This window comes from Phoca vitulina, unplaced genomic scaffold, assembly GCF_004348235.1.
Source record: "Phoca vitulina isolate PV1807 unplaced genomic scaffold, GSC_HSeal_1.0 scaffold3, whole genome shotgun sequence".
Taxonomy (NCBI): domain Eukaryota; kingdom Metazoa; phylum Chordata; class Mammalia; order Carnivora; family Phocidae; genus Phoca; species Phoca vitulina.
The window spans coordinates 31,728,746-31,756,650 of NW_022589706.1; the positions used below are offsets into that span (position 1 = coordinate 31,728,746).

The following is a 27,905-nucleotide window of genomic DNA, read 5'->3' on the forward strand; positions in this document are numbered from 1 at the left end:
TAAATAAAATCTTTTTAAAAAAAAGAGTTAAAATTATAAAGAAGGAAATTAATAACATTAAATTGGTAACCTTAAAGTCAACATAAAAATTAACTTGGGAGGCTACGGCACAGATGGTGATTAAGAGCGTAAAGATCTATTTGCTGTCCTGAATGTGGAGGCCCAGGTATTGGCTTTGCAGTAGCATATTACTTTGCTTTAGAGACTTTTCTGAATATATGTCGTACCAATAAAAATTTGAAATAAAAAGTAAATTAGAAATTTTACTCTCCAAATAATAGTTTTTAAATCAGAAAGCCCCACATGTATTAATAGAATAGTACTATAAAAATTTTTGTTACATAATTTTTTTTTCTTATGATTTCATTTTTTCTCTTGCCTAGATTCATTTATTTAGCAAGATTTTAATACACTGTTCCTTCTTCTACTAACTGGCTTTCCCTAACATATCGAATTGTATGATTTTCTTACCCTATTGATACTTTATTGAAGTTAATGGCAGGCAAAAGCTTGTAATAGGAATAAGATGAATTACATTTTCAATACATCACTTACAAAATGTATTGATCATCCATGTCATCAGTTATTTGCAGACTGGACAGTAAGCAAACCTCAGAGGCCGGGCAGGAAATGAAGTATATAGGAAATACTAGTGGAATGGCTTCTATATGTATATTTTCATGTATTGAAGTAATGTAAAATTCAAAACACTCTAATTCATTTTATGCAAACATCATTGATTTTTCAGAGTTATTTAACTCTGCTATTTTGGCCTTGCTGTTTGTGAGGCTTAATTCAAAGTTTAAACCCATGTAGAACAGTTATATTTTCTCTAGGCTTAGGCAAAATCTCTAATGACCCTTCTGAATAAATTCAACATTGATCAGATTGAGATCAGATAAGACCAGACTGAGACCAGACAAGACATTTATTTTTAAAAATCTGCATGTAGTTTTCCCCTAAATATTTTGAGGCAATACAGCTTAACAAAACCATACGTTTTTATTCTGCCTTTATGTATTATAGAGTGAATAGATATATACATGTGCCTTTTTAAAAAAATAAGGAATAATGAATTATTTCATCAGGGTTAAAAGCACAGCTGATTATTACTATCAAAGGTACATACACACATCTCTCAAGAGCAAAAGTATTTAGCCTTACAATAAAGAGAACTGGGAAAATTTCAGTGAATTTTTCCAGTAGATAGACGCTTACAATAATCCAACACCTAAATGTTTTATATTTTAATAAAACATTTTATTCATAAAAAAGGGATTTATGGAACATATAAATTATAAATGTAATATAATGAAAAAGTAGATTATCGAGATTGCTTCATACCCACTATCCAAATTCTCTAAGAAACTATAAAATGTTTATTTGCTTTATGTATACTCAAAGAAAGGATAAAACAAATCAAGAACCTGCTCCCTGTTATGATTTGCACACTAACTGTGTATGGCTTGCTTTCTGTCAGTGCCATCTCAGATCCTAGAGTTACCTTTCTTGGACAATTTCACAAAATTCTTAAAGAAAACTTAGATGCAGTCAAAGAAAAAATAGAATTGAAGCTGCCAGAAGGAAAACAACAGCTATACTAACGGATGGGTTTAATTATCCTTCTATCTGCTGGACGTCTTGAGAGGTGGACCAATGAACAAGTCTTTTCTTTTTTTGTTTCAAGTTTTTATCTAAATTCTAGTTAGTTAACATAGTGTCATATTGGTTTCAGGAGTAGAATTTAGTGATTCATCACTTACATACAACACCCAGTGCTCATCACAAGTGTTTTCTTTTCTTCTTCTTCTTTTTTTTTTTTTTTTTTAGAGAGAGAGAGGTGGGGGGTGGAGGGGCAAAGGGAGAGGGAGACAGAAAAGACTCCATGTCTTCCACTCAAGCAGACTCCATGCCCAATGCAGAGCCCAACGCTCTCACCACCCTGAGATCGTGACCTGAGCTGAAATCAAGAGTTGGACATTCAACCAAATGAGCCACCCAGGCACCCCAACAAGTGTTTTCTTTATTAAATGAATTGAGTGTTCTTTTTCAAACAGCCAGGAGTATCACGAGAAGAGAATGGAAAGGCAAACCTTATATTTAATTACTTTGTTAAAAACTAACCAAAGTGAAAACAGAGAAATCCTTGAGGAAAACTTTTAGGAAAGCAATCATAAAAATTTAGTATTTAAAGGTTTTTAAATGTTTTTTTTAAAGATTAACAGTTAATATAAATGCACAGGTAATAGTTTTTAAACTTCACACTGATGGGCATTAAATATCTCTTAAAGATGCAATCCAGGGAAGATCCTTCTATATGGGGCCCTTTTGTGCATTTATATTTCATTTACTTACGGGTATATTTCTTTTCATATGGCATTTTTCCATTTAATTCCCAATATTTCTTCTTCAGTTTCCTCAAATGCTCTTTTCTCTTCCTCTCCCCTTCTATCAAAGTGTGTTATCTTCTCTTCATTCTCTATCTATTGCAAAGCAGGATTTTCCTGAGCAGCATCAGTGAAAGCCATTATAAATGCCTTACGCTTACCTAATCTCAAACAAGGTGAGTTTTTTTTTCTTCCTTGGTGTTATTCATTCCAAGTTTTTCAATGACATAATTCATTTGTCACCACAATAGCTCTAGAGTTCATTTACCACATTCATTTGTGAAAATCCTTATTTTATAAGGGAGGCTATGAAATCATCTTCCCTTGGGATAATTAAGACTAGAAAAGTTGTCTTCCTGTCAGAAATGGTTTAAGTAAACTTGCTGAAAATATGGAAAATGTATTAGACAGGTTAAGAAGTCTTCCTTAGTCTTATGGTGTCTAATGAGATATTATGCATTATTTGAGGCATGGTTTAACATAATCTCCTGAACAAAAGGACATTCATTCAATAATACAATAGAGTCTTATGTATCTGGAAGGTTTGGGGTCAAAAATAACCTAGATATTTTAAAATATGAAGTATTAACTAACAATGCCTCGGATTTTTTTTTTCCTTAATGGGAATAGATTTGTCAAACTCTGATACATTAAGGAACATTTCTGCTGTTAGTCAATTTGAGCTAATTTTCTAGATAATAATAATAATAATAAAAATACCCAAAGTGATATCACTCTGAAATGGTCTAACAAGTATTCTTGAGCCACAAAATTACCTCAAAATTTGACAATTTTTTAATGATTTAACATGGAAAAATTCTCTAAGAGGTAATCCTGAAATAATAGGACAATGATGAATATTAAAAATGTAAATGATACCTTAATTCACCAAATAGTTATTGAAAACTTTTTTTTTCTTTATGTCTGATATTGGTCTCAGTGCTGTAAGGATGCATGAGTATAACGTTGGCTTTGCAGTTGAGTACCTTATAACCTCTCAGAAAAGATCTCTACAGGGGCACCTGGGTGGCACAGTAGGTTAAGCATATGACTCTTGGTTTTGGCTCAGGTCCTGATCTCAGGCTCAGGAGATTGAGCCCCGCATCAGGCTTTGCTCTCAAAGCAAAGTCTGCTTAAGATTCTCTCACCCTCGGGGCACCTGGGTGGCTCAGTCGGTTAAGCGTCTGCCTTAGGCTCAGGTCATGATCCCAGGGTCCTGGGATCCAGCCCTGCATTGGGCTCCCTGCTCAGCGGGAAGCCTGCTTATTGCTCTCCCACTCCCCCTGCTTGTGTTCCCCCTCTTGCTGTCTCTCTCTCTCTGTCAAATAAATAAATAAAATCTTTAAAAAAAAAAAAATTCTCTCACCCTCTCCCTTTGCCACTCCCCCCACACTCATGCCCTCTCTCTCTCTCTCTCTCTCTCAAATAAATAAATCTTTAAAAAAATTAAAAACTAGTAGTGCAATTGCTGGGTTATAGGCTACTAGGTATTTACCCCAAAGATACAAATGTAGTGATCCGAAGGGGCACCTGTACCCCAATGTTTATAGCAGCAATGTCCACAATAGCCAAACTATGGAAAGAGCCCAGATGTCCATCGACAGATGAATGGATAAAGAAGAGGTGGTATGTATACATAATAGAATACCACTCAGCCATCAAAAAAATGAAATCTTGCCATTTGCCACGACATGGATGGAACTAGAGGGTATTATGCTAAGCGAAATAAATCTATCAGAGAAAGACAATTACATGTGATCTCACTCATGTGGAATTTAAGATACAAAACAGAGGATCATAGGGGAAGGGAGAGAAAAAGAAAACAAGACAAAATCAGAGAGGGAGACAAACCATAAGAGACAATCATAGGAAACAAACTGAGGGTTGCTGGAGGGGAGAAGGGTAGGGGGATAGGGTAACTGGATGATGGCTATTAAGGAGGGCACATGATGTAATGAGCACTGGGTATTATATAAGGACTGATGAAACACTGAACTCTGCCTCTGAAACTAATAATACACTATATGTTAATTAATTGAATTTAAATTAAAAAAATAAAAATAAAAAAATTTTTAAAAGATCTCTACACAAGTAACTATTATTCAAAGCAGTCATTATTAAGTGTCATAAGAAAACAAACATCAGTGCTCTACAAATATCAGGAAGAAAAAAGGCCATTTTAGGCTGGCTACATTTAATCAGGAATTTAGAGATGTCATTTCAGGTCACTTTAATGAATTGGAGAGTTCCGTCTGGGTGTTGGCTAAAATTTTGGCCACATACAGGTGAGTTAATGTAAGTGTTGAAAGCTTATCTGAGCACAAATTTTGGTTGATTTCATATGTCAAGATAAGAATTCTGGATTGTTTTCTTTAGACAGATGAGAAGTATTAAGGGAACAAGCCCTTTTCATTTAATCATAACGCCAACTTTTATGAGAGTGCTGACAATACTCTATAGTTAAGGACAGTGAGCCTTAGAGATTAGAGTGTGTGTCCAAAAGCGCAGGGAGAATAAGTAGCACTTATTCCAAAATCCATACTCTTTCTACACCACAATGCAGAACAATTACTACAAAAATAGGAGCAGAGTAATGTTTGTGGAAGATCAAACAGTGTGTAGAGTGTGGGGCAAAACAGTACAAGAAAAGACTTTAGTCAGAGATATCAAGAAATAAGTCCAGGTTGAAGCGGAAACCTGCAATGGTTGTCACAGGAAAATAATGGGAAAGAAATATTTCAAAGGACACTCCAAAGAATCTACACAACTTCTTTGCTGTGTCATAAAGGGAATACTCCGATAACTTCAAGTGGCTATTTCTTTCCACATTAAAGGTAAAATAAAAAAAAATTAAAACTTTAACCCAGTTAAGACCAAAAACATTTTAAGAAATAGCAGACATTTAAATACTAAGAAAAAGCTCAGCAATTCTAAAAGTAATTCTCTAAATACCGAAAGTGTTATAAGATGTACTTATAATATTTAAGCCATCTGCTTTACTCTTTTTATTGTTGTTGTCTCTATGATTTGGGTTAAAATAACCTGGTAAAGTTAAGCAAAAATAAGCATGGTGCTATATGGATTAAAGTATTTCTTGAAATCAGTATTTTCAATTCGTTTATGCCATAAAGGAGTTTGTATGCAAGATGGTAATTTAACCAAGAAGCTAGAGGAATTAAAAATACATTTCTTTTCCAAATCAACTGAAAACATCATTAATCCTAAGTATTTCCTTGATGCCTGTCACCATGGTATCAAATCACAAACCTATTAGAAGAGAAGCATTAAAAGGAACTGAAACTCCTGTCTTTTTATTCCATTGTAAGTCATATCAAAGCTAGGAACTAAAAGAAATACTTCCAAATTATTTATTCTAAGGTTAAAGGGGGACATTTAAAAACGTATCTTTGATGTATTCCTGCACATTTTAATGTTGAGACTACATCCAGTCTCCAAGGGTATGGATCAGGAGCTAGGGCATCTAACTGAAAACTCTCTCCCTCCAGCATCAGTGAATGAAGTTCACTGCAAGCTAACAAAGACAAAGATCACAGACTTGAGTAAAATGAGAAGCTGTAAGAAGAACCAGGGCAGACAGGGGAGATGTTAAGAAACATAATTTTTCCTCTAGGCACAGCTATAATTTTACACCAACTTTTGAATAGTCCTTTGTGTGTTTCTAAATAACGCACCAGTTCTATTAAAATTGTACATTATGGAAGTGTTTCTGCTAGTGATCTCATCCTAAATTAAAGACTCTTAGAATAAATATGTCACTTTTTTTTGGCTTTCAAGTAAGCCATTCAGAAGTAGCAAAATATTCATGTCTACATCTAAATCTGTAGTCTTAGTATCAATAACACAGAGGTGTTTTAGGGTTCCAAGCATGGACAAGACATTTGTGGTGTTTGAACAACTGGACACCCACATACAAAAAAGGTCAATAAAACCACAATCCTTACAACTTTCACAAAAATAACTCCAAAATGGATCATGGACCTAAATATAAAACACAAAACTATAAAACTCCTAGAAGATAAGATGGGAGAAATTTAGATGACCTTGATTTTAGTAATGACATTTTAGATACAACACCAAAAGCACTATGGTGAAAGAAAAAAATCAATAAATTTGATTTCATTAAAATTAAATACTTCTGCTCAGTGAAAGACACTATTAAGAGAATGAAAAGACAAACAATGGAAAAAATTTGCAAAACACATATCTGATAAAAGACTGTACCCAAAATATATTAAAAAGCTCCTAAAACTCACTGATATAAAGATTAAAAATCCAATTTAAAAATGGTGAAAAGATTTTAATAGACACCACATTGAAGAAGATATATAGATGGAAAAAAAGCAGAGCAGATGAAAATTTGTTCAACATATGTCATTGGAAAATTGCAGATTAAAACAATGTGATAACACTCACACCTATTAGAATGGTTAAAATTGTAAACACTGAGTATCAAATGCTGGTGAGGGTGTGGAGCATAGGAACTCTCATTTATTGGTGGTGGGAAAACAAAATGGTATAGCCACTTTGGAAGACAATCTGACAGCTTCTTACAAAGCTAAACATAGTTTTTCCATATAATGCAGCAATTACAATTTATCCAAATGAGTTGAAAACTTACGACCACACAAAAACCTGCACACAAACGTTTATAGCAACTTTATTCATAATTTCCCCAAATTATGGAAACAACCAAGATGTCTTTCAGTAAGTGAACGGATAAACAAACTGTGGTTTGGAATATTATTCAGCGATAAGAAAAAAATAAGTTATCAAGGCACACAAAGACATGGAGGAAAGTCAAATGTATATTGTTAAGTGAAAGAAGCCAATCTGAAAAGGCTAATATATGGATTTCAACTATGTGACATTCTGAAAAGGGCAAAACAATAAAGACAGAAAAAATATCAATCCCGGCCTCCAGCGGTTCAGGCAAGGAGTGAGGGTAGGGGGAGAGATGTATAAGCAGAGCACAGAGGATTTTTTGAGTGGTAATACTAATTCTGTATGAACCTATAACGGTAGGTATGTGACATTATACACTTTCCAAACCTATAGACTGTACAACGCAAAGAGTGAATGTTAATATAAGTTATAAACAATATTGAATAATAATGTATCAATACTGGTTCATCAATTATAACAGATGTACCATACTAATGCAAGAATAGCAGGGGCAACGCTGTTGAGAGGGTGGTGAGCATATGGGAACTCTATCTTCTGCACAATTTTTCTGTAAGCCTAGAAATGTTCTAAAAAATGAAGTCTATTAATGTTTTAAAGATTACATAAAAAAAATTTGTGAATTGTTTAGTCTGAGAAAAATAGGGCTTTGCATAACAGCATCAATGAAAATATGTCTTTTAAATGTTGATTGCATCGGGTTCCATTGAAATTCCTGTACTGTCCCTGAATAAAAAAGTTGACTCCAAAATCTACAAAGAAAGGATATATTACATTAAGCACAGATATACTTTAAAGATATTTAATTATTTTAAATGAATTCCTAAAAGCAAAATGAATACACCAAAATGTGATACAGAGCTGAGAAAAATGACATCAATTAAAAATTTAAAAAGCAAATGAAAACAGAAAAAAAAAATCATCTGTGACCTATCAGAAAGGCAAAAAATAATAATCAGACGAAAAATGTATCTATCTAGCCTTGACAAAGATGTGATAAAATGGAAATCATCTCCAAAACTGATAAAACTTAAATTGTTTCAAGCTTTTTGGAAGACAGATACTTCATAAACACATTGAAATTTTAACAAATGGTTGCCAGAGGCAAGGGGGGCAAGGGAGAGCAAACTGGGTAAAGGGCAGAGAGAGATACAGGATCCCAGCTGTGGAATGAATAAGTCAGTAGACTAAAAGGTACAATGCAAGGAACATAGTCAATGACACTGTAATAGCATTGTATGGTGGCAGATGGTAAGCCACACTTGTGGTGAGCACAGCATAACTTATAAACTTGTCAAATCACTAGGTTGTACACCTGAAACTAACATAACACTATGTATTAACTATACTCAAATAAAAAAAATTAAAATATATAAAAATATAAATAAATAAATGTGTATACCAAGTGAGCCAGTAATTTCATCTAGACATTTATCCTAAGAAAGATGATCAGACAAGGATAAAAAGATGTATGTACAAAAATATTCTGCATGTATGCAAATGTGTGTGTTTCATTGTGTGTGTGTGGAAAGAGAGAGCTGGGAGTGAATCTTTGCTTTTATTTTTACATCTTACTTAAGAATGTGGCACTAGAAAAAAATAATTAAAACAAATAAGCAAGCAAGCAAACAAACAAAACCAAACCAGAGAGGCTTACTTATAAGACCTCCATGAGGGAAGACTTACCCTTCCTTACCCATGAGGGAAGGCTTACATATGGATTAGCCTACCTTACTGACTCATAATTATCATCATAGTAAGTGTGTTATCCATAATTCATTGTAACCGGATTTGGACTTAAAAACAATCATTACCAGTTTCTGAAACCCTGCTTAACCTTCTTAACCTTTCTGCTTAAGGAACCCAGTCTTCCCCTTACTGCCCTTCTGTCATTTGTAAAGTCCTCCAAAGCCCTAAACTAAAGGCAGGTATACATACACTCCCCTCCCGGTCTTTCGGCTCTTTTCATCCCCACAGCCTGAGTGGTCTTTTTAGAAGAGGAATTTCATATTATATGTGTTCTATCCTGCTCCCTGAACCACCCACTTAAAAAACCTTTAATGAATTCCTATTGCTCTCAAGATAAAGATCAGACATTTTAAGACCCAGCCTGAGTGGCTGTTACCTACCCACTCCAGCCTCACAGTGAGCCATGTTCTCTACACTCCAGGCCTCCCTGTCTTCCTTCCTTTAGCCCCTCAGACTTGCTGGGCTCCCTTCTGTCATAGGCTCTTAGACAGGCTGCTGCTTCTTCCTTTTCCTATTCCCCTTGTTAACTCCTGCTTTTCTTCCACATGCCATTTCAGTCATCAAGTCCTCAGTGAAGCCCATCTTGACTTCCCAGACCAGTTGAAATCCCTCATTAAGAAACCACATAGCATCATCATGTACCTCTTTTGATGCTCTTATCACAACTGCAATAGATAATATATTTGATTAATACCTCTCTCCTCTACTTCACAGCAAGCCCCAAGAGTAGAGGGAACATGTCTGTTTTTGCTTACTATTGCTTTGCCAGCACATAGCCTGATACCCAGAAGGAACTCAACAAATAACTCACTGAATGAATAAATGAATGAATGAATCAATCAATCAATCAATCTCAAAGTTAACAAAGTTCTTAAAGGCTCGTCCTTCATTACCAGATCCAGTTTAGCACATCAGGCTTCAATGTTTACACTGTACATTAAATTTACAACAAGGAATCACGTATGGGCAGACTATCACTGACCTTACAAAGAAGTATTTTTTTTATTTTTTTTAAAGATTTTTTAAAATTTATTCATTTGACAGAGATACAGAGAGAGAGAGAGCATGAGCTGGGGAAAGGGAGGGAGGGAGAGGGAGAAGCAGGCTCCCTGAGGAGCCAGGAGGCCAATGTGGGGCTCAATCCCAGGACCCTAGGATCATTACCTGAGCCGAAGGCTGATGCTTAACCATTTGAGCCACCCAGGCGCCCCACAAAGAAGTATTTTTTTAAAAAAGTATTTTTATATATGAGGAAAATGAGAGTAAAAGATATTTTTCCCTCAACAGTCAACCTTTTAGGGGACCTCGGCATACTTGAAATTAGAATTAATGTCACTATCCATTCAACTAACTATATTGGCATTATTGAAAATCTCTGAGCCCCTACAGAAAAAAAATGATGGCAGTGTTTCTTCTCTATTGAATGTAAGTTTGATGATCCAGCCAGATGATCTTTTAAATACCTATCCAGCTACTGGATGTATAAAACATAACCAGTGGCATCAGAGAAAACCATCACCTATCCAAAGATATTCATGATTTTATTCAATCTTTAAAGCTATCACTGTAGGTTACTATCTGAAACCGTGATAGGGACCCCCACAAAATGAACTGACTAGGGGGAGAAAATCTTTTTCTTTAGAAAATTTGGTGGTTGCTTTATCAAGACGGCATTGAGCTGAAATCCTCTGATATGAGCAGTCATGCCCAATCTTTGAGATTAAGGATAAAACCAGGATTTCACACACACCTCATAGAGCTTCCTGAACAGTTTCATCAGCGTCTGGTTTATATTTTTCGTAAAAGCAAATCAGATGCTGCAGGAGCTATACTCCGGAATTCAGCCAATGACTGCTGAAACTCAGTGACACTAAGCTAACGGGAGGGTGCCCAAGGACAAAATTAGTTTGGTGAGATTAAGTGAAGGACCACATTGAATGCATGAAGAACTCCTTTAAATACAGATAGAAAAGGCTATGCCTTAGATCCTTTGACTTCTGGAATTTGTAGGAGGAAGACAAACGCGGATTTTGGCACCCGGAACGGGAACAGGTTTTTTGAAGGGAAAAGATGTTATGTAAACTGTAAGGTAAAAGAGGTGAGCCCAGAAACAACCAACAACAAATCCTGTTAGACTCATCTTTACCCCTCAGTATCTTCAAAAGCACTTACTCCAGAGTAAGCAACGTAAACCAGAGTTATGATTCAATATGAAGGGCAATGATATTTGGGGAAAGGATCAAAGTTTTCATGATCATTATGAAAACACACTTTCTAGAAATCTTACCTGGCACATTTCAGTATCTGGACTGGGCTGCTTCTAACTTGATTTTACACTTGACTGGACTTCAGTGAGTCATCAGCTTAGACGCAGCTCAGCTCCTTCTGTCCTTTTTTTGCAAAGTTTCATGCAAGCTGATGGTCCAGGTTTTCTATGCCAGCGACTCTACTCAAGTAGTAGCTGAATATACACCAGTGTAAGGAAGACACAGAATGAAAATATTCCTTTCTGGTTATAGAAGAAAAGTTAGAGTGCTTACGGACATAAAAGAGCTCTAAGCTGGAACAGAACTGCATTAAAGAGGGAGAAATACTCCCTTAGCATAGCCTGCAGGAATTGATTGGAGAGAGATTATTTAAGCTTCTTTAAGGTTATCTGTATATCTAATTAGGTCATGTTTAGCCTTCTAGAAAACAATTCCCAAAGGAAATTTTTTTTTTGCCTTGTATATAATAGGAAAGCTGTGCATAATATTTAGCTCAATCTATATTCCATAGTTCGAAACCAGATTAAGAGTATGTTTAGGAAAAAATAACCATTCCAATATGCTAGCAGGATTTACACATTTTATATGAAAAAGTTGGCAAAGTGTAGAGCACTTAAACATGAAGTCTTCTGAGTTTTGCTGAACTAAGCTGATAATCACTTTTTTTTAGTAAATCGGGTAAGAGGTGATAAAACCTGAGCACAATTGCTTTTACTGGCAGTTCTTTACCGAGTCCTTGCAGGGTTTTTTGTTTTTGTTTTTGTTTTTAATAAACAATACCATACCTGTTGCCTGGAAAATCCCCAGAATTTACACAAATTCTCAAGACGTTTTCTGGGTTAAAATTTACTCAGATATTTCAGAATGGTGAAGAAACTACAAGTTGGATGAGAACAAGTGTCTCCTGACACTGCAGTTCTTTCTGTTTCTGCATCCCAGATAGCAAGACTGGGTTATTTTTCCACCTACAGAGTTTACACAAGGAAATATTCTCCTTTTACAAAAGGTTCCTGGGCATCCATTAGTGTTCCACTACTTTTCTTTTGAACCTTGCTTTCTCACAGAGAGTACACGGGGTCACTTTCTGAACTCAAATTTTTAGTGTCATTGAAAGGATACAATAATTTGAAAATGTATAGTTAAGAAGTACCAATTCATTTGAATTGGGTACTCTCACATCTTTGAGATTATAAATGGTCTCCAACTTTCAAGATGGAAATATGGCCAAAATGCATCCAGAATCAAACTCATATCCAGCAATTCTACATCTAGAAATGTATTTTACCAGAATAATTAGAAATGGGCTCAAAATTTTGCATGGTATTATTCATTAGAGCATAAGTTAAAAATTGGAAAAAATGTAAATCAACCTAAAGACACTGACCTAGCACGTTGGCTAAATAATATGTAACATTAGGATTCTATTCAGCTGCAAATAACCGGTAATCTGACTAATGGAGGCTTGAAAAGATAAGAGTTCATTTTTCTCACAAAGTTAGTCTACTGGTAAGTAGTAGCTGGCACTGCTTTAGGTGCTCACATCTCAGCAGGATCCCAGGATTTTTCTGTATTTCTGCTCTGACATCCTCAGAATGTTGCTTGTATTCTCATAGTTAAACGATGGCAGACACAGCTCAGACATCATATATTCTTTTTTTTTTTAAAGATTTTATTTATTTATTTGACAGAGAGAGACACAGCAAGAGAAGGAACACAAGCAGGGGGAGTGGGAGAGGGAGAAGCAGGCTTCCTGCTGAGCAGGGAGCCCGATGGGGGGCTCGATCCCAGGACCCTGGGATCATGACCTGAGCCGAAGGCAGACGCTTAACGATTGAGCCACCCAGGCGCCCCTCATATATTCTTTCAGAAGGGGATATGTTCAAAAATCTCAATACATCCATCCCCTTCATCAAAAAAGCAAAAACTTCCCAGAAATCCAGTAGAAGACTTCTACAGAAATCCCACAGGCCATAACTGGGTTATATTGCCAACCCTCACTGAAAGAGAAGGGTGAAAAGCGTATTTCTTTTCCAGTCTCAATTCCTGGAAGTAGAGAGAGGAGATAGAGATGAATGCTAAGTTAGCCAACCAATAGTATTGGCCACATAAATTACATCTTTAAAATAAATTCACGAAAGCAGGGGTTTTATCTGTTGGCTTTTATATCCCTGAGGTACAGTATACTACTGCTTGGCACATAGAAACGTTCAATGAGTGATTGATAAATGAATGGAATATAGGCAGTCATTAAAACTATATTGTCAAAAAACTATTAAGAGCACTGGAGATTGTTCACAACAAAATATTAAATGAAGAAAGCAGAATACAACCTATATATTCTGTGATCCCAGTCCTGAAACATACACATACAAGCAAATTTGGAAATAAATTCCAGATTGTTAAAAGTGATTCTCTTTAGTTAGCATTACTGTGAATTGTAATCCTGCTGTGCTTTAGAATCTACATTGTAAAATGGGTAACATCCCAAGTTCGTTATGATCATGAAATAAGTATGAAATATGAAATAAGTACCTCGCTTATCTGAAACAAGTATCTCAGTTATCCAAAAGAATCTGCTTTCTTCCCTTCCCTCTTCTTTGACTAGTTTTTTGGCCAGTTTTAAAATGTTGCTTTAGCTTTGCGTTTCTGCTCCAGAGAACTTAGGCAGCTGTAAAAGTTACGGTAAAATTTACATTCTGCTCGTTCTGTATTTGAGGCCAATCTTGGCCAAGAAATGGTTAAAAAATGGGGAGGAGAAATATTGGTGAATATTGGTGACAAGCCTTGTATTTCTAGGGAACCATGCATTTGCTTTTTCTAGTTGAAATAGCACTATTCCCCACTAGATAATATTTTAGTGGTATTAGGTGATTCAGATTTTAATAAGCAGTGTGCCATGTAATCCATTAGACTGAATATAATACAGTCCCTGTTCTGAAGGGGCTCATAGTCCAGAGAAAGAAAACAGATGTACTAAGAATTATAGGAACATGAGGCAGATGCAAACGCTATAGTGAGGGTATGTGCCCCAGTGTGGAGGAAGGTTACAGGATCTACCTAGGGGCAGGAGGAATCAAGGTGTTTTTAGGGAGGAGGTAATACAGGAGCAGATTCATATTACAGAAACAAGTGGACTTTGAAGGGGAGGGGAGGGAGGTAAAGCATTCAACGAAAGTAAAGAGAACATCTTTGGAAGGATTATTCATTTCTATGGGAAAAAAGCCTGAGGTATTTTTTTTTCTTCATTCACTTTACTCACAAACTCCCTGCAAAATCCAGTGAGTTTCTGATTAACCATCCTTCACTGTGTTGGAAAGAAAAGGTCTTAAGGCCAATAACAGGATGCCTTTCCAGGCACAGACTTGTGTCTTAATTTATGTTTCTTAAAACCAGGTCACATTTCAGAGACATTGTTTCAATTCTTTTAAAAACCTGGGACGTTATTACAAGTTGCATGTTTGGTGCAGAGAAATTATCCACATTATCTTTCATTACAGCACAACTATAATTAAAATCCCAGTTGTATCAATGTTTTTTGGAAATCCAGGAAAGGTTTGAGCAGTTCATGTACAATACAGAGGACACTTTTCTGTTCAATAATACAGAATGAAACATCTGTTGCAAATACCATTTCTTTTATATAAGATAAATATGAAATATTTACATTTACTAAATGTAAATATCTATTTCTACCCTTTTGTCATATCTTAAATGTTTTCTGTAACTCCCTACAGACCAATGTTCAAGTGTGGAGAAAAAATGGCAGCCAACGAAAGGACCTTTGGAAGAAAAAACAAATAAATGAGGCAGATTCCCCATATGACTTACGAGAGAAAGAAATGGTGTATTCTTTCTGCTCATGAATGTACCATATAGTGCACTAAGTCAGGAATTTGTGACCTGAAACCCTAATAGTCTAAGCAACTTTATGCCTAACTTACCCTCTAGATGTGGTCTTTGTTCAAGGAAAACCTGGCTTAGTAAACATTATGGAGTCCCATTAAAATCGTAGCATATTAGGTAAAACCCACATCTTCCTTATAACTTAACCAGATTATCACATTCACTAGCCTGAATTGTTTTTCTTTTACGTTTTCCTTTACATTTCAAAATTGGAGAGTTAAATATGACATAAGCTATTTCCATGTAAGCAGAATATGTGAGACAATAGAGGAGACAGAAACATGGTCAGTGGAGATAGAAGCAACGGGACAGCTCCCCATCTCAATATCCTTAAATAAACATATGCGAACAGAGAAGTGTATACTGGGAGAATGAGGTAAGAAACAGGGAACACAGAAGTCCAGGAAGTGGTGGTGATGTCTGAGGCAGGAGAAATATGCCAGGCAATTCTAAGCAAAATTGATAGGGATAGAAATCAAGAAGAACATTATAAGTGAAGGAAGCATTCGAAGTGAAATAAGAAAATACGGGGCGCTGGGGACAGCGGGTAAAATAGTAGTCAACGCATCAGGAAAGAAGTGCAACATAAAGGAATTGGGAGAACATTGTGAAATTTTTCTCTGCATTCTTGAGTTTCCAACAGGTGATTTCAAAGACTCCATGGGGTTCTACAGTAGCCAAAGGCTAATAATTCCAGGACCTGCATGTCTAGATCCCACGTTCTCTTGAGCACACCTGCATTGCAGCTCTCTACAGGAAACCTATCACTAAACCCAACTGACAGCAGGGAAGAGAGTGCTTTGAAACAATTCAAGATGAGCTTTCTGGTGCACAGAACAGGGTGGAGAGCCTATTGGGAGGGCAGAACAAAGGGTGGCCCTCATGCATGATTTCTCAGTCACGACAGCCCATAAACTGCTCAGCAAAATCATACTGGTTTCCTACCATTAGAAGATTATACTTAGGGGCGCCTGGGTGGCTCAGTTGGTTAAGCGGCTGCCTTCGGCTCAGGTCATGATCCCAGGGTCCTGGGATCGAGCCCCGCATCGGGGTCCCTGGTCAGCAGAGAGCCTGCTTCTCCCTTTCCCTCTGCCTGCCGCTCTGCCTACTTGTGCTCTCTATCTCTCTGTCAAATAAATAAATAAATAATATCCTTAAAAAAAAAAGATTATACTTAATCCCAAGAATCTCCTTTCTACACATGATGAAACATCCTCTGCCTTCATGATTCAGGAAGTATTAGAGTGAATATTTTGCATCTTTCTACCTCCACTTCTTACTCTTTTTCTTCTCTGTCGTCCTAACCCCACCTCAGAAAGGAGTGATTATGTGATTGGAGAGATTATGTGATTATGTGTTTAGAGAGCTTGCTGCCACCGGTGAGGATTACTGTTCCTCAGAAAGGAGACTTAGGTTCACCGCCCACAACCCCTCACACACTGCCTGATGATATATCAGAGGATCAGGGCCAGATTTCTTCACCCTTCTCCGACCCATGCAGAAGGCACACAAAATCAGACCTGAATCTTTCATTCCTGAGCCAATCCTGGAGCCCTCCTCTAGTATCATGTGGAGCTCTCTGGACCATCTGCTCATGAGTGCATGAAGATGTGCAATGCTCCATATAGGTGGATTGTAAATATATTCAGAGCTTTTCCCTACAAAGAGTCCTGAGGCTGAGATTTAGCAAAAAGGTGGTAGGGCCCCAATTCCCACTTCAGCTTCAAGATATAGTCATACTCTCAACACACTTTCACAACAGAGGCATGCACTTTGGGCCTATGGGGTCTTCATTTATAAAGCTTATTTTTCTTAGCGTAAATACCTACGCATCTAGTGTGGATGTGTGCTATCAGTTGGGACCAACAGGAGGAAGAAAACTAAGTGATTTTCATTTCACACTATCAACGTATGTAAGAAAAACAAAGAATGCTCTCCCTCACTAATACTGGCTATAAGCAAGGCATGGGAATACAGATGTAAATAAAATGTCCTTTCCACCAAGCAGCTCACATTCAAGTTAGGGATAGAAGAGCTGTATGAGGACTAAAAGAAGCAAAGGGACCACCAATAGGGAAGTGGTTAATTGTGACCAGAGAAGGTTGGAGATAACTTTTGATCTCCGTCTTGAAGAATATGTGTCAGGCTCCTAGGTGAAAGAATAAGAAAGGGCACTCTTGGCAGAGGAGGTAATACAAGCAAAAGTAACAAGTAACATGGAAGATTGAGAAATCTGTGCTTAACCAGTTATGTCTGGAGCACACAGAATGAGTGAAAAACAGCAGGAAATGATCTTGAAGAAAAGACCTGACACTAACATTTGCAGGACCTAGAGTAAAAATATAAAAGAAGCTTGCATATTGTATGTCTAAATATTTGAAATACATAAATCAAGCTGACCTACTATTAAATAAAATATGCTCTAGCCTTCTACATTTACAAATAGACAGTCTTAACGACCTGGAGGCCACACTGAAATTTAGAATTCTTATATTCCTTGAGATTTCACACCAGGGCATTGGTAGCGTGTGAAGAGGCAGCCTACCTTCTCTGGACAGTCTCACCTCTCTTCCCACCCCGGCCGTGTGTGTGTGTTTGTGTGTGTGTGTGTGAAAGTGTGTATATATACATATATTATCAGTGAATGAACAAGATATTAAGATAACCTTCACATTTTCTTGATTAAAAATGGTTTTTAACTAATTATCAATTACTGCAATGAACAATATAATGATATAATGATTATATTTTACTAATAAGGCAATCACAAAGAAATACTCATATAAATATCTGGGACTCATTAGTTTCCTATTGGCTGCTGTTACAAATTTCCTATGGCTACAAATTATCACACACTTGGTGGCTTAAAACAACACAGGTGTATTATCTTACAGTTCTGGAAGTTAAAAGCTCACAATCAGTCTTAGTAAGCTAAAATCAAAGTGTCGGCAGGGCTGGTTTTTTCCATTCTCTAGGGGAGAATGCGTTTGCTTGTCTTCTCTAACTCCGAGAGGCTGCCTGCATTCCTCATTCCTTAGCTTGTGGCCCCTTCCTTCCATCTGCAAAGCCAGCCGCATAGCATCTTCCAATCTCTCTGACTCCGAACCTTTTGTCTCTTATAAAACCTGTGATTACATTGTGCCCACCCAGATAATCCAAGATAATCTCCCCATCTCAATATCCTTAAATTAACATATGCAAAGTCCCTTTAAAATAACGTATTTTCAGGTCTCCAGGATTAGGAGATGGATATCTTTGGGGGGAGCATTCAGCGGCCAGTATAAATGCCCAAAACAACACTCCAAGCAAATGTAAAAGTCACCCACTCTTTGACAGTACCATGTAAATGGGAAAAAAAAAAAAAAAGACCAAATAAAATGAAGTTGTTTATCACTGTTCCTAATCTGCAATGAGCACACCTTGGGAGTAGAGCGCACCAGCTGACAATTCCTGAGACATACTATTAGGTTTTTTGCATATGAGGACTGAACATTATCATTGAACATAACAGGTCTTTGACAAATCCTACGTAGGTCATGTGAGTAGCCCATGAAAACTAAAACAGAGTAAAAACCAGTGTGTGTGGGGGCCAGGGGGTGGGGGAGTCTGTCTGTTTTCTGCATCTGTCTGTATGCGTTTTTACATGCATGCCAGGGAGAAAAGAGTGATGACACATCACAATGGATAAATTGGTTAAGAATCAAAATCCCATGCTCCTCATATTTTATTGTAAAATATCCTCTGTGAGATAGCACATTGCAAAGGATATCAGCTTTTTAATTTGACTGAAACACCATATTAATCTAGGTAATGGGATTGTGTATTGTTGCTATGTAAAATTACAATAATTTTTGTATTACTAATTTTTTTAATCCTAATCAATTCTACTGCAAGACCACTATACACACAATAATCTAGCAATTACACCGAACCTGATTTGTATTTTTAATAAAAGTATGCTCAAAGTCTAAAATTTTTATTAGCTCACTTTGTAATCCACTGATATACTAGGTATTTCCTTTGCAATTAAATAAAACCTATTATAATATTTCCTATTTCTCTTGTATATCAGTGGTAAGTTTAGCATTGTCTGATAAAAGAACAAAATTCCTGGTAGATAGCATGTTTCCTAGCATATACTATTTTGTTTCCTAAAGTGTCATACTTGAATACACACTTTATCAATAATTGTGACACTCAGGAACAGCCCCAGACAATCTGAAGTAAATAACTCACCTTTTCCCTATTATTGTGCTATCACAGGACACATCATGCACACCATCCTGAACCTTCCTCACAGCATTTCCATTCTCTAATGTTCAACAACAGCATTATCAAATTAAGCTACACTAGGTTCTAGTCTTCCAGCTCACTTCTACAACTCAGTTAAACATACCTATCCACCCAAGATAGAAGTAAACCAATTACATACTACAAATCAAATGCTGAATGAGCACATATTAAAAATTGATATTTTGCCGAAGTGAATATTTTAATTACATAATGAACTTATGAGATACAAGAATAACTCTGAGATTTTATTAAACAGTTTAATTATTAATATAATTTTATTATTAAAATTTCTGATATTCAAATTTTAAAAGATCAACATTATTAGTGAAGGACAATTTCTTAGCATAGAGAGTTAGTTACCACATTGCTCCTGTGGTCACCCAATTTCACATCTACAATCCTACATGCTCATTTTTCAGTGAAAAAAAAAAAGATATTTAGGGCATACCTCAACTTCTGTATCATTTGTTCTTCTCTTCATACCTTTTTATAGTTCCTACATTGTGTGTATTGAAGAGGATTCTTCACGAATCTTTTATATGATTTTGAAGGTTACTTTGCTTGTGAATTTATTGAAGTGCAAAGTTAATAGTCTTTGTCATTCTTGCTTAAAAGATGTGAAGACTTTCAATGTGAACATTTCACTTGTTTAATTCTTAAAAATTAGAATTATGAAGCCATGTAACTATATTCTGCTTTCTCTTATTAAAATTATATAAAAATATTAGTGGGTTCAAAAAGAATATGTTCTTCCTAAGCTATTTATTTAGTATAGTCACTCTTAATAGAACCATTAGATTTCGACGTATTTCCAAATTTATTTGGAAATTTTTGATAAATATTTTTCTTAATAAGAATATTCACAATTATTCCTCATTGTAGCATTTTACACTAACATACACTTTTATTTCAATATATAAATCACATGAGATTTTTCACTCTGTTACCTCTAAAATTTTTATCTATTTTTATTTTTTTTTTTAAGATTTATTTATTTATTTGCAAGAGAGCGAGAGAGAGTGCACACAAGCATGGGGGGTGGTGGGAAGAGCAGAGGGAGACAGAGAGAGAAACTCAAGCAACTCTGTGCTGAGCATGAGCCCCATGCAGGGCTTGATCTCAGGATCCTGAGATCATGACCTGAACAGAAACCAAGAGTCAGGGCGCTTAACCGACAGCACCACCCAGGCACCCCTTAAAACTTTTTAAATCATAAAAATATGTTCAGATTTTCAGAATCAATACAAATGGCATACTCTGTTAGAGTATTATTGTTACAGTGATTAGACGTACCATCACATGATGGCGAATCCACATGATCTCACATGAGTTCAAGTTTGCTGGAAATGACACAGAGATGGCATTCAGCAAATAAGTCTTCTAAACCCTGAGCCTGGAGCTAAAGCCAACAACTGGTGTTGTCTAAATCTAAAGGCCTATGCCAAACCTCCATATAAGCCAAAAAAAGACACTTACAGTCTTGCCAATTGTGAAAATTTCAGAAACTTTGACACGTTGAGAACAAATTTTTGGTCAAGCAGCCCTTTGCCTTACCTCAACCCACACAGATCTTATTATTTACACAAGTGCTTATTCCATTAACTCAACAACATTGGACCTATAGGTTTTACTGTCCCTTAAACTTAAATATAAGCCTCCTCCTTATTTTAAGTCATGTTGAGAAAAGACATTAAGGTTTGTGGAAGGAGAGATAGTTAGTCCTTTGAGTGGGCTTATTATGTGACCCTCTCCTACCCCAGAAGTGTTATAGCAGCCTCCCATAGTAATATGCATGGCCTTCTGCAAAAACAAGGCATTAAATATATATTAAATAACATATTTGTTGACCATGTCTTCCAAATCCTAAAAAAAGAAAACACAACTGAACTTGTGGGTTGATATTTTAATTATCATTACATAGTTTCAACTATCATTGAATCAGATTACCCATAACATCAAAGTCAACCTTAGTTAAATGGTTTGGGTGTGCTTGGAGAAGACTTTGAATTGCTCCAAACCACCTTGGTTTTCCCTGCCAATATTCATGACCAACCAAAAGTTCAAGGCTGAATCACTCAGATAAAGAACCAAAAAAAAAAATGCTTGGTAAGTATTTTTAATCATGCTGATGGTGACAAACTTCTGGAGCTAAGAATAGCCAGGTGAAATAATCCCAAATGGAGGATACAACTTCCCCTCCAGGCTAAATGAGAAGTGTAAAAATGGTGAGATTTGGCTTACAGGCAGAGAATGGTCTCAATTCATCATAATTTCTTCCTTGAACATTGCAATATAAAGTTTATTATAAACTATAGCTCTGTACAGCTGAAAAACATCTATTTTTACCAAATGCCAAAAATAACATCAAATGATATTCATGAGATAAACCTAAATATATCAAATTGTCAGAACAGATAAGGACAGAAAAGCACTTTCTTCCCAGCCTACAACACAAGAATACTGATCAGTGCTAAGTCATAGTTGGGCAAAGTGCTGACACTGAATCCCCATTCCTGCTGGAAATAGTTAGGCCACAAAATGTGGGAAAAGATGCAATATTGTGATGATAGCAGAGTTGTACTCTTTCCATATTTAAGCATTGATTGTAGTGAGCACAATTCTGTGGCCTTAGATAAACACAGTATTTTTAGAAGCATTATAACTGCAAACTACAGCTTTGCTGGCTCTTCAAAGTAGGATCAGGTTTCAGTAAGGGAGACCTGATAGGGACAAGAACAAAGGTTACGCTATTTTCCTAAAATTATAAAGAAAATAAAAAGAAGAACCTAGATTTGGTTTTGCAAATACTATGTTCCTTAGAAAATTACCATCAAAAAATTTTCCTAAAACTGTATTAGTTATTCATACACCAGTGGGGTTTAAAGCTAGGTAATCAAAAAATTAGAAATCAAAATTACACCAATAATGTTAGTAAATGTACTATATATTCAAAATAGCAGCTACTAAAGGTCACTCTGAAAAAATATATGAAAAAGGGACCTATCTACCTACCCAATATTATAAATACTAAACTCAATTTTTTAAAAACCCAGTCATAAAATTCAAATGAACATTGAAAAAAATCTACTGTGCAAGAACAATGGAGTTTCTTCATGGTAACTGTCAGAATATTAAAGTATCCTATGAATTATTAATATAAAAGTAAGTGGTATTTAGTAATCCTGCACTAATTATATATTAATTATTTTGAATTTGATAATCTATGTAATATGGTTTCAGTCAATGAGAATACAGAGTTCAAGAGAACATAATATTTCCCAACCCTTCTGTATGTTTGTTTATTGTCACTAGTTCACTTTCTCTTAAGTCATTAGAAAATATCAAAAGGAATATTTATTTCAAAATATGGACCATTCACTCTAAAATATAATTATGAGTAGAAAACTAAAATGAATCAGAAGAACAAATACCATCTACTACTTGCCCCATAGCATGGCAAAGACTAGGAGTTTTCACATGAATCATTTCATTTAGTTAAGGATAAGTGCTACTATGCAGAGGAGAAGGTAAAGTAACTAGCAAGTCTGGAGACAATGAAGATGCAGGCAAAGAAACAGAGGTTCAGAAAGATCAACTAAGTAGCCGAAGCTCATAATTCATACAAGTGGGATTTGAATACTTGTCTTCTCTGAGCTTCCAAACTCCATGATCCCAACATAAAAATCATAATATGTCTCAAAGAAAACTGAATCTCAGCAAAAAGGAATCCTTTGGTCATTTTGAAAGTACTCCAGGAGAAAGCCAATGTTTGGGCAATATGTATTCCCATATTATCACATTTAATATCACAAAAACCCCAAGATGTAGTCATTATTGTTCGTATTTTAGATTTAATTCCTCAAGATCAAATTCTGATTTCAAACTTAAGTCCGCGTGACCACATAAAACCACACTGAGCTCAAAGCAGGTAACATGAGCACACACAGTTTTGCTATTACATGCATGGTCTAAACAAATAAAGCATTCCCTGTAGGGGCTTTTGATGACAACTCTAAACCAGGCCAAAGTCTCAAAAAGAAAAACAAAAACCTTAGTTTGATTCAGTGAAGAAACAGATAAAGCATCAATTGGGCAAGAGTTTACCCGAAAGTAAAGGAAAAACTTAGAGTGACAAACACTTTTTCACATTAACAATGCATTTAGGTTCTGAGATAGACTTGGCCCAGTGACTCAACAATATTAGGACTTAAAACTGTGAATATCTAGGTTTTTCCCTTCATGCATACTCCTTCGTGTTCTCAACATGGATGTTCAGGTTTCAGGCATCATAGTGTACTCGGGGCAAGAATGAGGACAAAGGGGTAATGTCTCCCCCTGGTTTTCCCCTTTTAATGAAAAGTAAATCAGGGCGCCTGGGTGGCTCAGTTGGTTAAGCGACTGCCTTCGGCTCAGGTCATGATCCTGGAGTCCCTGGATCGAGTCCCACATCGGGCTCCCTGTTCGGCAGGGAGCCTGCTTCTCCCTCTGACCCTCCCCCTCTCATGTGTTCTCTCTCTCTCTCATTCTCTCTGTCTCAAATAAATAAATAAAATCTTTAAAAAAAAAAAATAAAAAATAAAAAAAAAAAAGAAAAGTAAATCATCTTATACACACTCCTAGCAGACTTCCTCCTATGTCCATAGCCAAAACCCTGTGAACTTTCCAACCCTACCAGCAAGAAACATGGCGGAAGAAATTGTTCATCTCTCCAGACTTTACAGAAAAGACAGAAATGAAAGAAGGAGGAAGTGAAGGGGTGTTGTGTGATCCAATTACAATGTTTGCCTCAAGAACTACAAGGAAGGAATTTTTTAATGCTTCCAGTTAAAACAGATACTTGCAATTTTGTTTATCCTCAAAATCAGGTCACAAAAATCTAAAACAACTTCAGCAACTTTTTCATGGATCTGCTTTATAACATGAAACTTCTGAAGAAACAAACAAACACAAAAATGATTTGATTAATGCCTAAGGAAAAAAAAAATCAAGCCAGTCTTTGCCTAACCAATTAGGAAAACATCAGTGGCAGAGTCCACGACTTGCAGTGCTCAGTATCTTTTCTCCACTTCTTTACTAAGAGAATCACCTTCCTTAGCATCCAGGAATGGCCTCATGACACATTTCAAGCCCATAAAATGGAAATGGAAATTGTTGGAAGGAGTTTTAAGAAAGCTCCTCAAAAGAAAGAAACCAACTAAGCTGGCATGTTCCATTGTGCCCTTTGTCTTTTCCTTACAGCTTGAAATGCAAACCTGGTGGCTGAACTCTGGCAGCCAATTTGCAATTATGAGAAGTATCACATTCTCAAGAGAGAGGCTGAGAAAGCATAGGGGAGTCTGGTTTCTGGGGATACAACTGGGCCTCAATAACATTCCTAGGCTGCCTCCATCTAGCCTTTCACATGAATACAAAATAACCCTTAATTTCACTAAGCTGTCGCTTCTCAGGTTCTATTAGCTAGATTATGAATTCTGATTAATTGGACATAAAATAAAGACATCATGACAAACATGAATGAATTAATTTCTATAAAAACGAGGACCACAGAAACATTAAGAAACAGTAGCCTCTTTTATACATCACACACCAATTAGTAAAACCATTTTTATTGATTTATAAGTACCTTGACCATTAGTAGCAAATATTAAGCCCCCTTCTCTATTTAAATATATACATTAATAAGATGTGCACATATATTTATGCACATTCATAAATTCATATATTTAAAGATAAAAAATGTGTGTGTGTGTGTAGTGTACACACCCACTCATACATATACATATAAACATATATATATATACACAGGACAATAATCAGCTGGTAAATAGGAGTTTATGTTCATGGCTCGAACGAAATTAAGGAGTTAAGTCTTACATAAAGAGGTGATTAGAATGTCATATGCATAATATTGGTAATAGTATTTTCTGAGTGGTTACATTTGAATAACTTTTTTATTATTATTTTGAATGTTTCTGTATTGCTTATCTATTTTTTTAAACAATGGGCTTGTATCTTTTTCTTACAAAAGGAACCAAATCATTCTTTAGAAGAAAGACATTCAGATTTATTATTGTTAATGTGTTAAAACTAAAATATACTGGTAAATGTTCTTACTTTGTGAGAACACATTATAAGAATTTTGAACTGTCCTTTAACATACAATTTATTGCAATTACAGTATCTCACAAATGGAATTAATTTGTTTGTTGGTTAAAAGCAGTTGTAGTGTAACAAATTACAGTTAAATCTACATTTTAAAAGAGACTAAATTTCCCTTTGTTTAGATGTATTTTTTTAATACAAAGGATTCATTTTACAGCCATGTTCCTACAGTAAAATCATTGACAGAAAGCTGAAATATTTATTCATGGATTCAGAGGCTGAAACTCAAAAATGTATTTCATTTTATAGGAGTCCTAAGAAAATCTTTAAAATGATGTTTGTCAGGTAAACGACAAACTTATACAATTCTATGCCCTTAGAGGTCAAAGTCTTTTATTTATTTTCCTTATTCCCTGAAGTTTATTCCTTGGAAGTAAGTTTAAAAAGTCAACTATTGATATCCATTAAATGAAGGATGCAAGAAAATGGTGCCAGGATATCTGTGTTAATGTGCCCTCTTTAACACTTGCTACCTTTGGTCCTGAAAGGATTACACTATCCATGTCACTTCTCACAAGAAATTAAAAAAAAAAAAAAAAAAGCAAAACTGAAGCATAAACATCAAAGATGAAGTACAAAGAGAAGTGACTTATCCTAAGTCACACAGTGACAACTGATTTATTCATCAAGCATCCACTGTACATCAACTATATTCTAGCTGTTGTGGACACAGAGTTGATGAAGGGGATACTTGAAGGTATTCTGCTTAGAGCAGCCTTTTAACTCTATCATCTTAGGTCATTTAGGTCTATCACAGAACTAAAGATCCAGAACGAACTCGAGAGGACATCTAGTACAAGCTCATTTTATAGCTGATTTCACTGGGTAACAAGACAGCAGACCTACTACATATAAAGTAATCAGTTGAACTGATACCTGAGGAAAGACCAGAACGTGTGAAGGGCCAGATCCATGCTTCGTAATCACATGTGGAGAAAAGTGTGCATGTGGTTCTCACCGAGGGAAGGCCAGAATGATGGGAGCATACTGATGCCAAAGAAGAGAAGTAGGAGTTGAGTTCGGAAAGTAAGCCAGAGCTAGTTCATGAGGACTTCGGGGGATGGAGAAAGGATTTAATTTTAAGTCGATAAACAAATGAGAAAAGACAAAACCTTCCAGAACGCCTTCACCCATTTGGTACAGAGGAGAAAGTAAAGTAATTAGCAAGTCTGGACACAATGAAGATAACCAAGACAGAACTATGTGACAGAAGCCAAGGAAGAGAGTTTTAGGTGGGGAAGGGGAGCCGATCAATACTGCCAAACATTACAGGTCATTCCAGAAGCCAGACTGTGGAGGAGTAAAAAATAATTGACTAGTGAAAGAATTCAGGCAACTGGATTTTGCAAGTGATGGGAATAAGAGAAACATCAGTGAAGAGAAACCGCTCAGATAGAATACTGAAAAAAAAAAGTCTTGTTGGGATGTGGAAATTTTAGTTTAGATGCAAGTAGAGGTGAAAGAGCCAGTGGAACAGGGAGAGACTGAGGATGTAAGCAGATCGCAAAGGGGGCAGAAAGGAATGGGATCAGAATAAGAGGTGGAAGAGTGGCCCTGAGCAAAGGTTCAAGAGAAGAGATCAATGGTCATTTTTAAAGGAGAGAAAGAGCTAGCGCACTTCACAAGGGATGGTCCCCCAGAAGGATAAAAGACAACCAACAAAGCATTGAGTGCCTGGCTTGGGGACTTGAGGAGAAAGCAAAATTGGTAGAACATATTACATTAAATATCACAAGTTCCCTCACAAAATGAAAAAGAGCAATCAAGTCCTAATAAGGATCTAACTAAGGTTGGATAGCATGAATCACACAACAGAAGAAAAACGCCTAAGTGTAAGTAGGGGTATGTTTATCTCCCTCCAACTGTGAATGGGATAAATCTTTTACAGAACACATACACTAAATGGTATTGAAAATAAATATATTCTTTGTAGATAAGCCAGCTAATCACATTTTTAGATGTTCTCTAAAACAACTTTGAATTTCACTTTATCATTTCTTTCATCCAACACTTTTTTTCTGTGATACAAAGAGACCTCACGCTAGTTAGAAATTAGACAATTTACTATTACTACCAACTCTACTCATCATAGTACATTTCAAATCATGTGACTGACATTTTAATTGCCTATTTCTATGTAAATAAATCTGCATTATTTTATTCCTAGAAGAAGACAGGTTTAAATTTTCTTAATTATATTTAATTTCTGATAAGTTTCTATAAAGTTCCTTCAAATCCTAAAATAATGTCCTGTATTGCCTACCACATAACAACTGCTGAATGTTTGTATTGGACATAAAACACTTTAAAAATGCATGGAGTTCCATTTACTTTCTCGCTGCTTCAATCAGATAGTGATGTCAGGTCAGATTCATATTCCTGTCTCCTAGTTTCCATCTCTTCTAGCAGGCTGTTACCATGCTCACACTGGAGAAGGAAAAAA

General features: G+C 36.0%; 1 protein-coding gene across 3 annotated transcripts in view; it reads right to left on the reverse strand.

Annotated features, from left to right (window-relative positions):
* KCTD8 (potassium channel tetramerization domain containing 8) overlaps positions 1–27,905 on the reverse strand; it is a 233,514-nt gene that overhangs the window by 150,282 nt on the left and 55,327 nt on the right. For 2 of the 3 annotated variants that reach the window (XM_032400287.1, XM_032400286.1), the window contains one exon: positions 25,066–27,889. The exons of the other annotated variant lie outside the window; for it this stretch is intronic. In XM_032400287.1, the coding sequence (XP_032256178.1) occupies positions 27,885–27,889 (5 nt within the window). In that variant the 3' untranslated portion in view covers positions 25,066–27,884. Of the gene's footprint in view, positions 1–25,065; positions 27,890–27,905 lie in introns of those variants that run through there. 3 annotated transcript variants of the gene reach the window in all.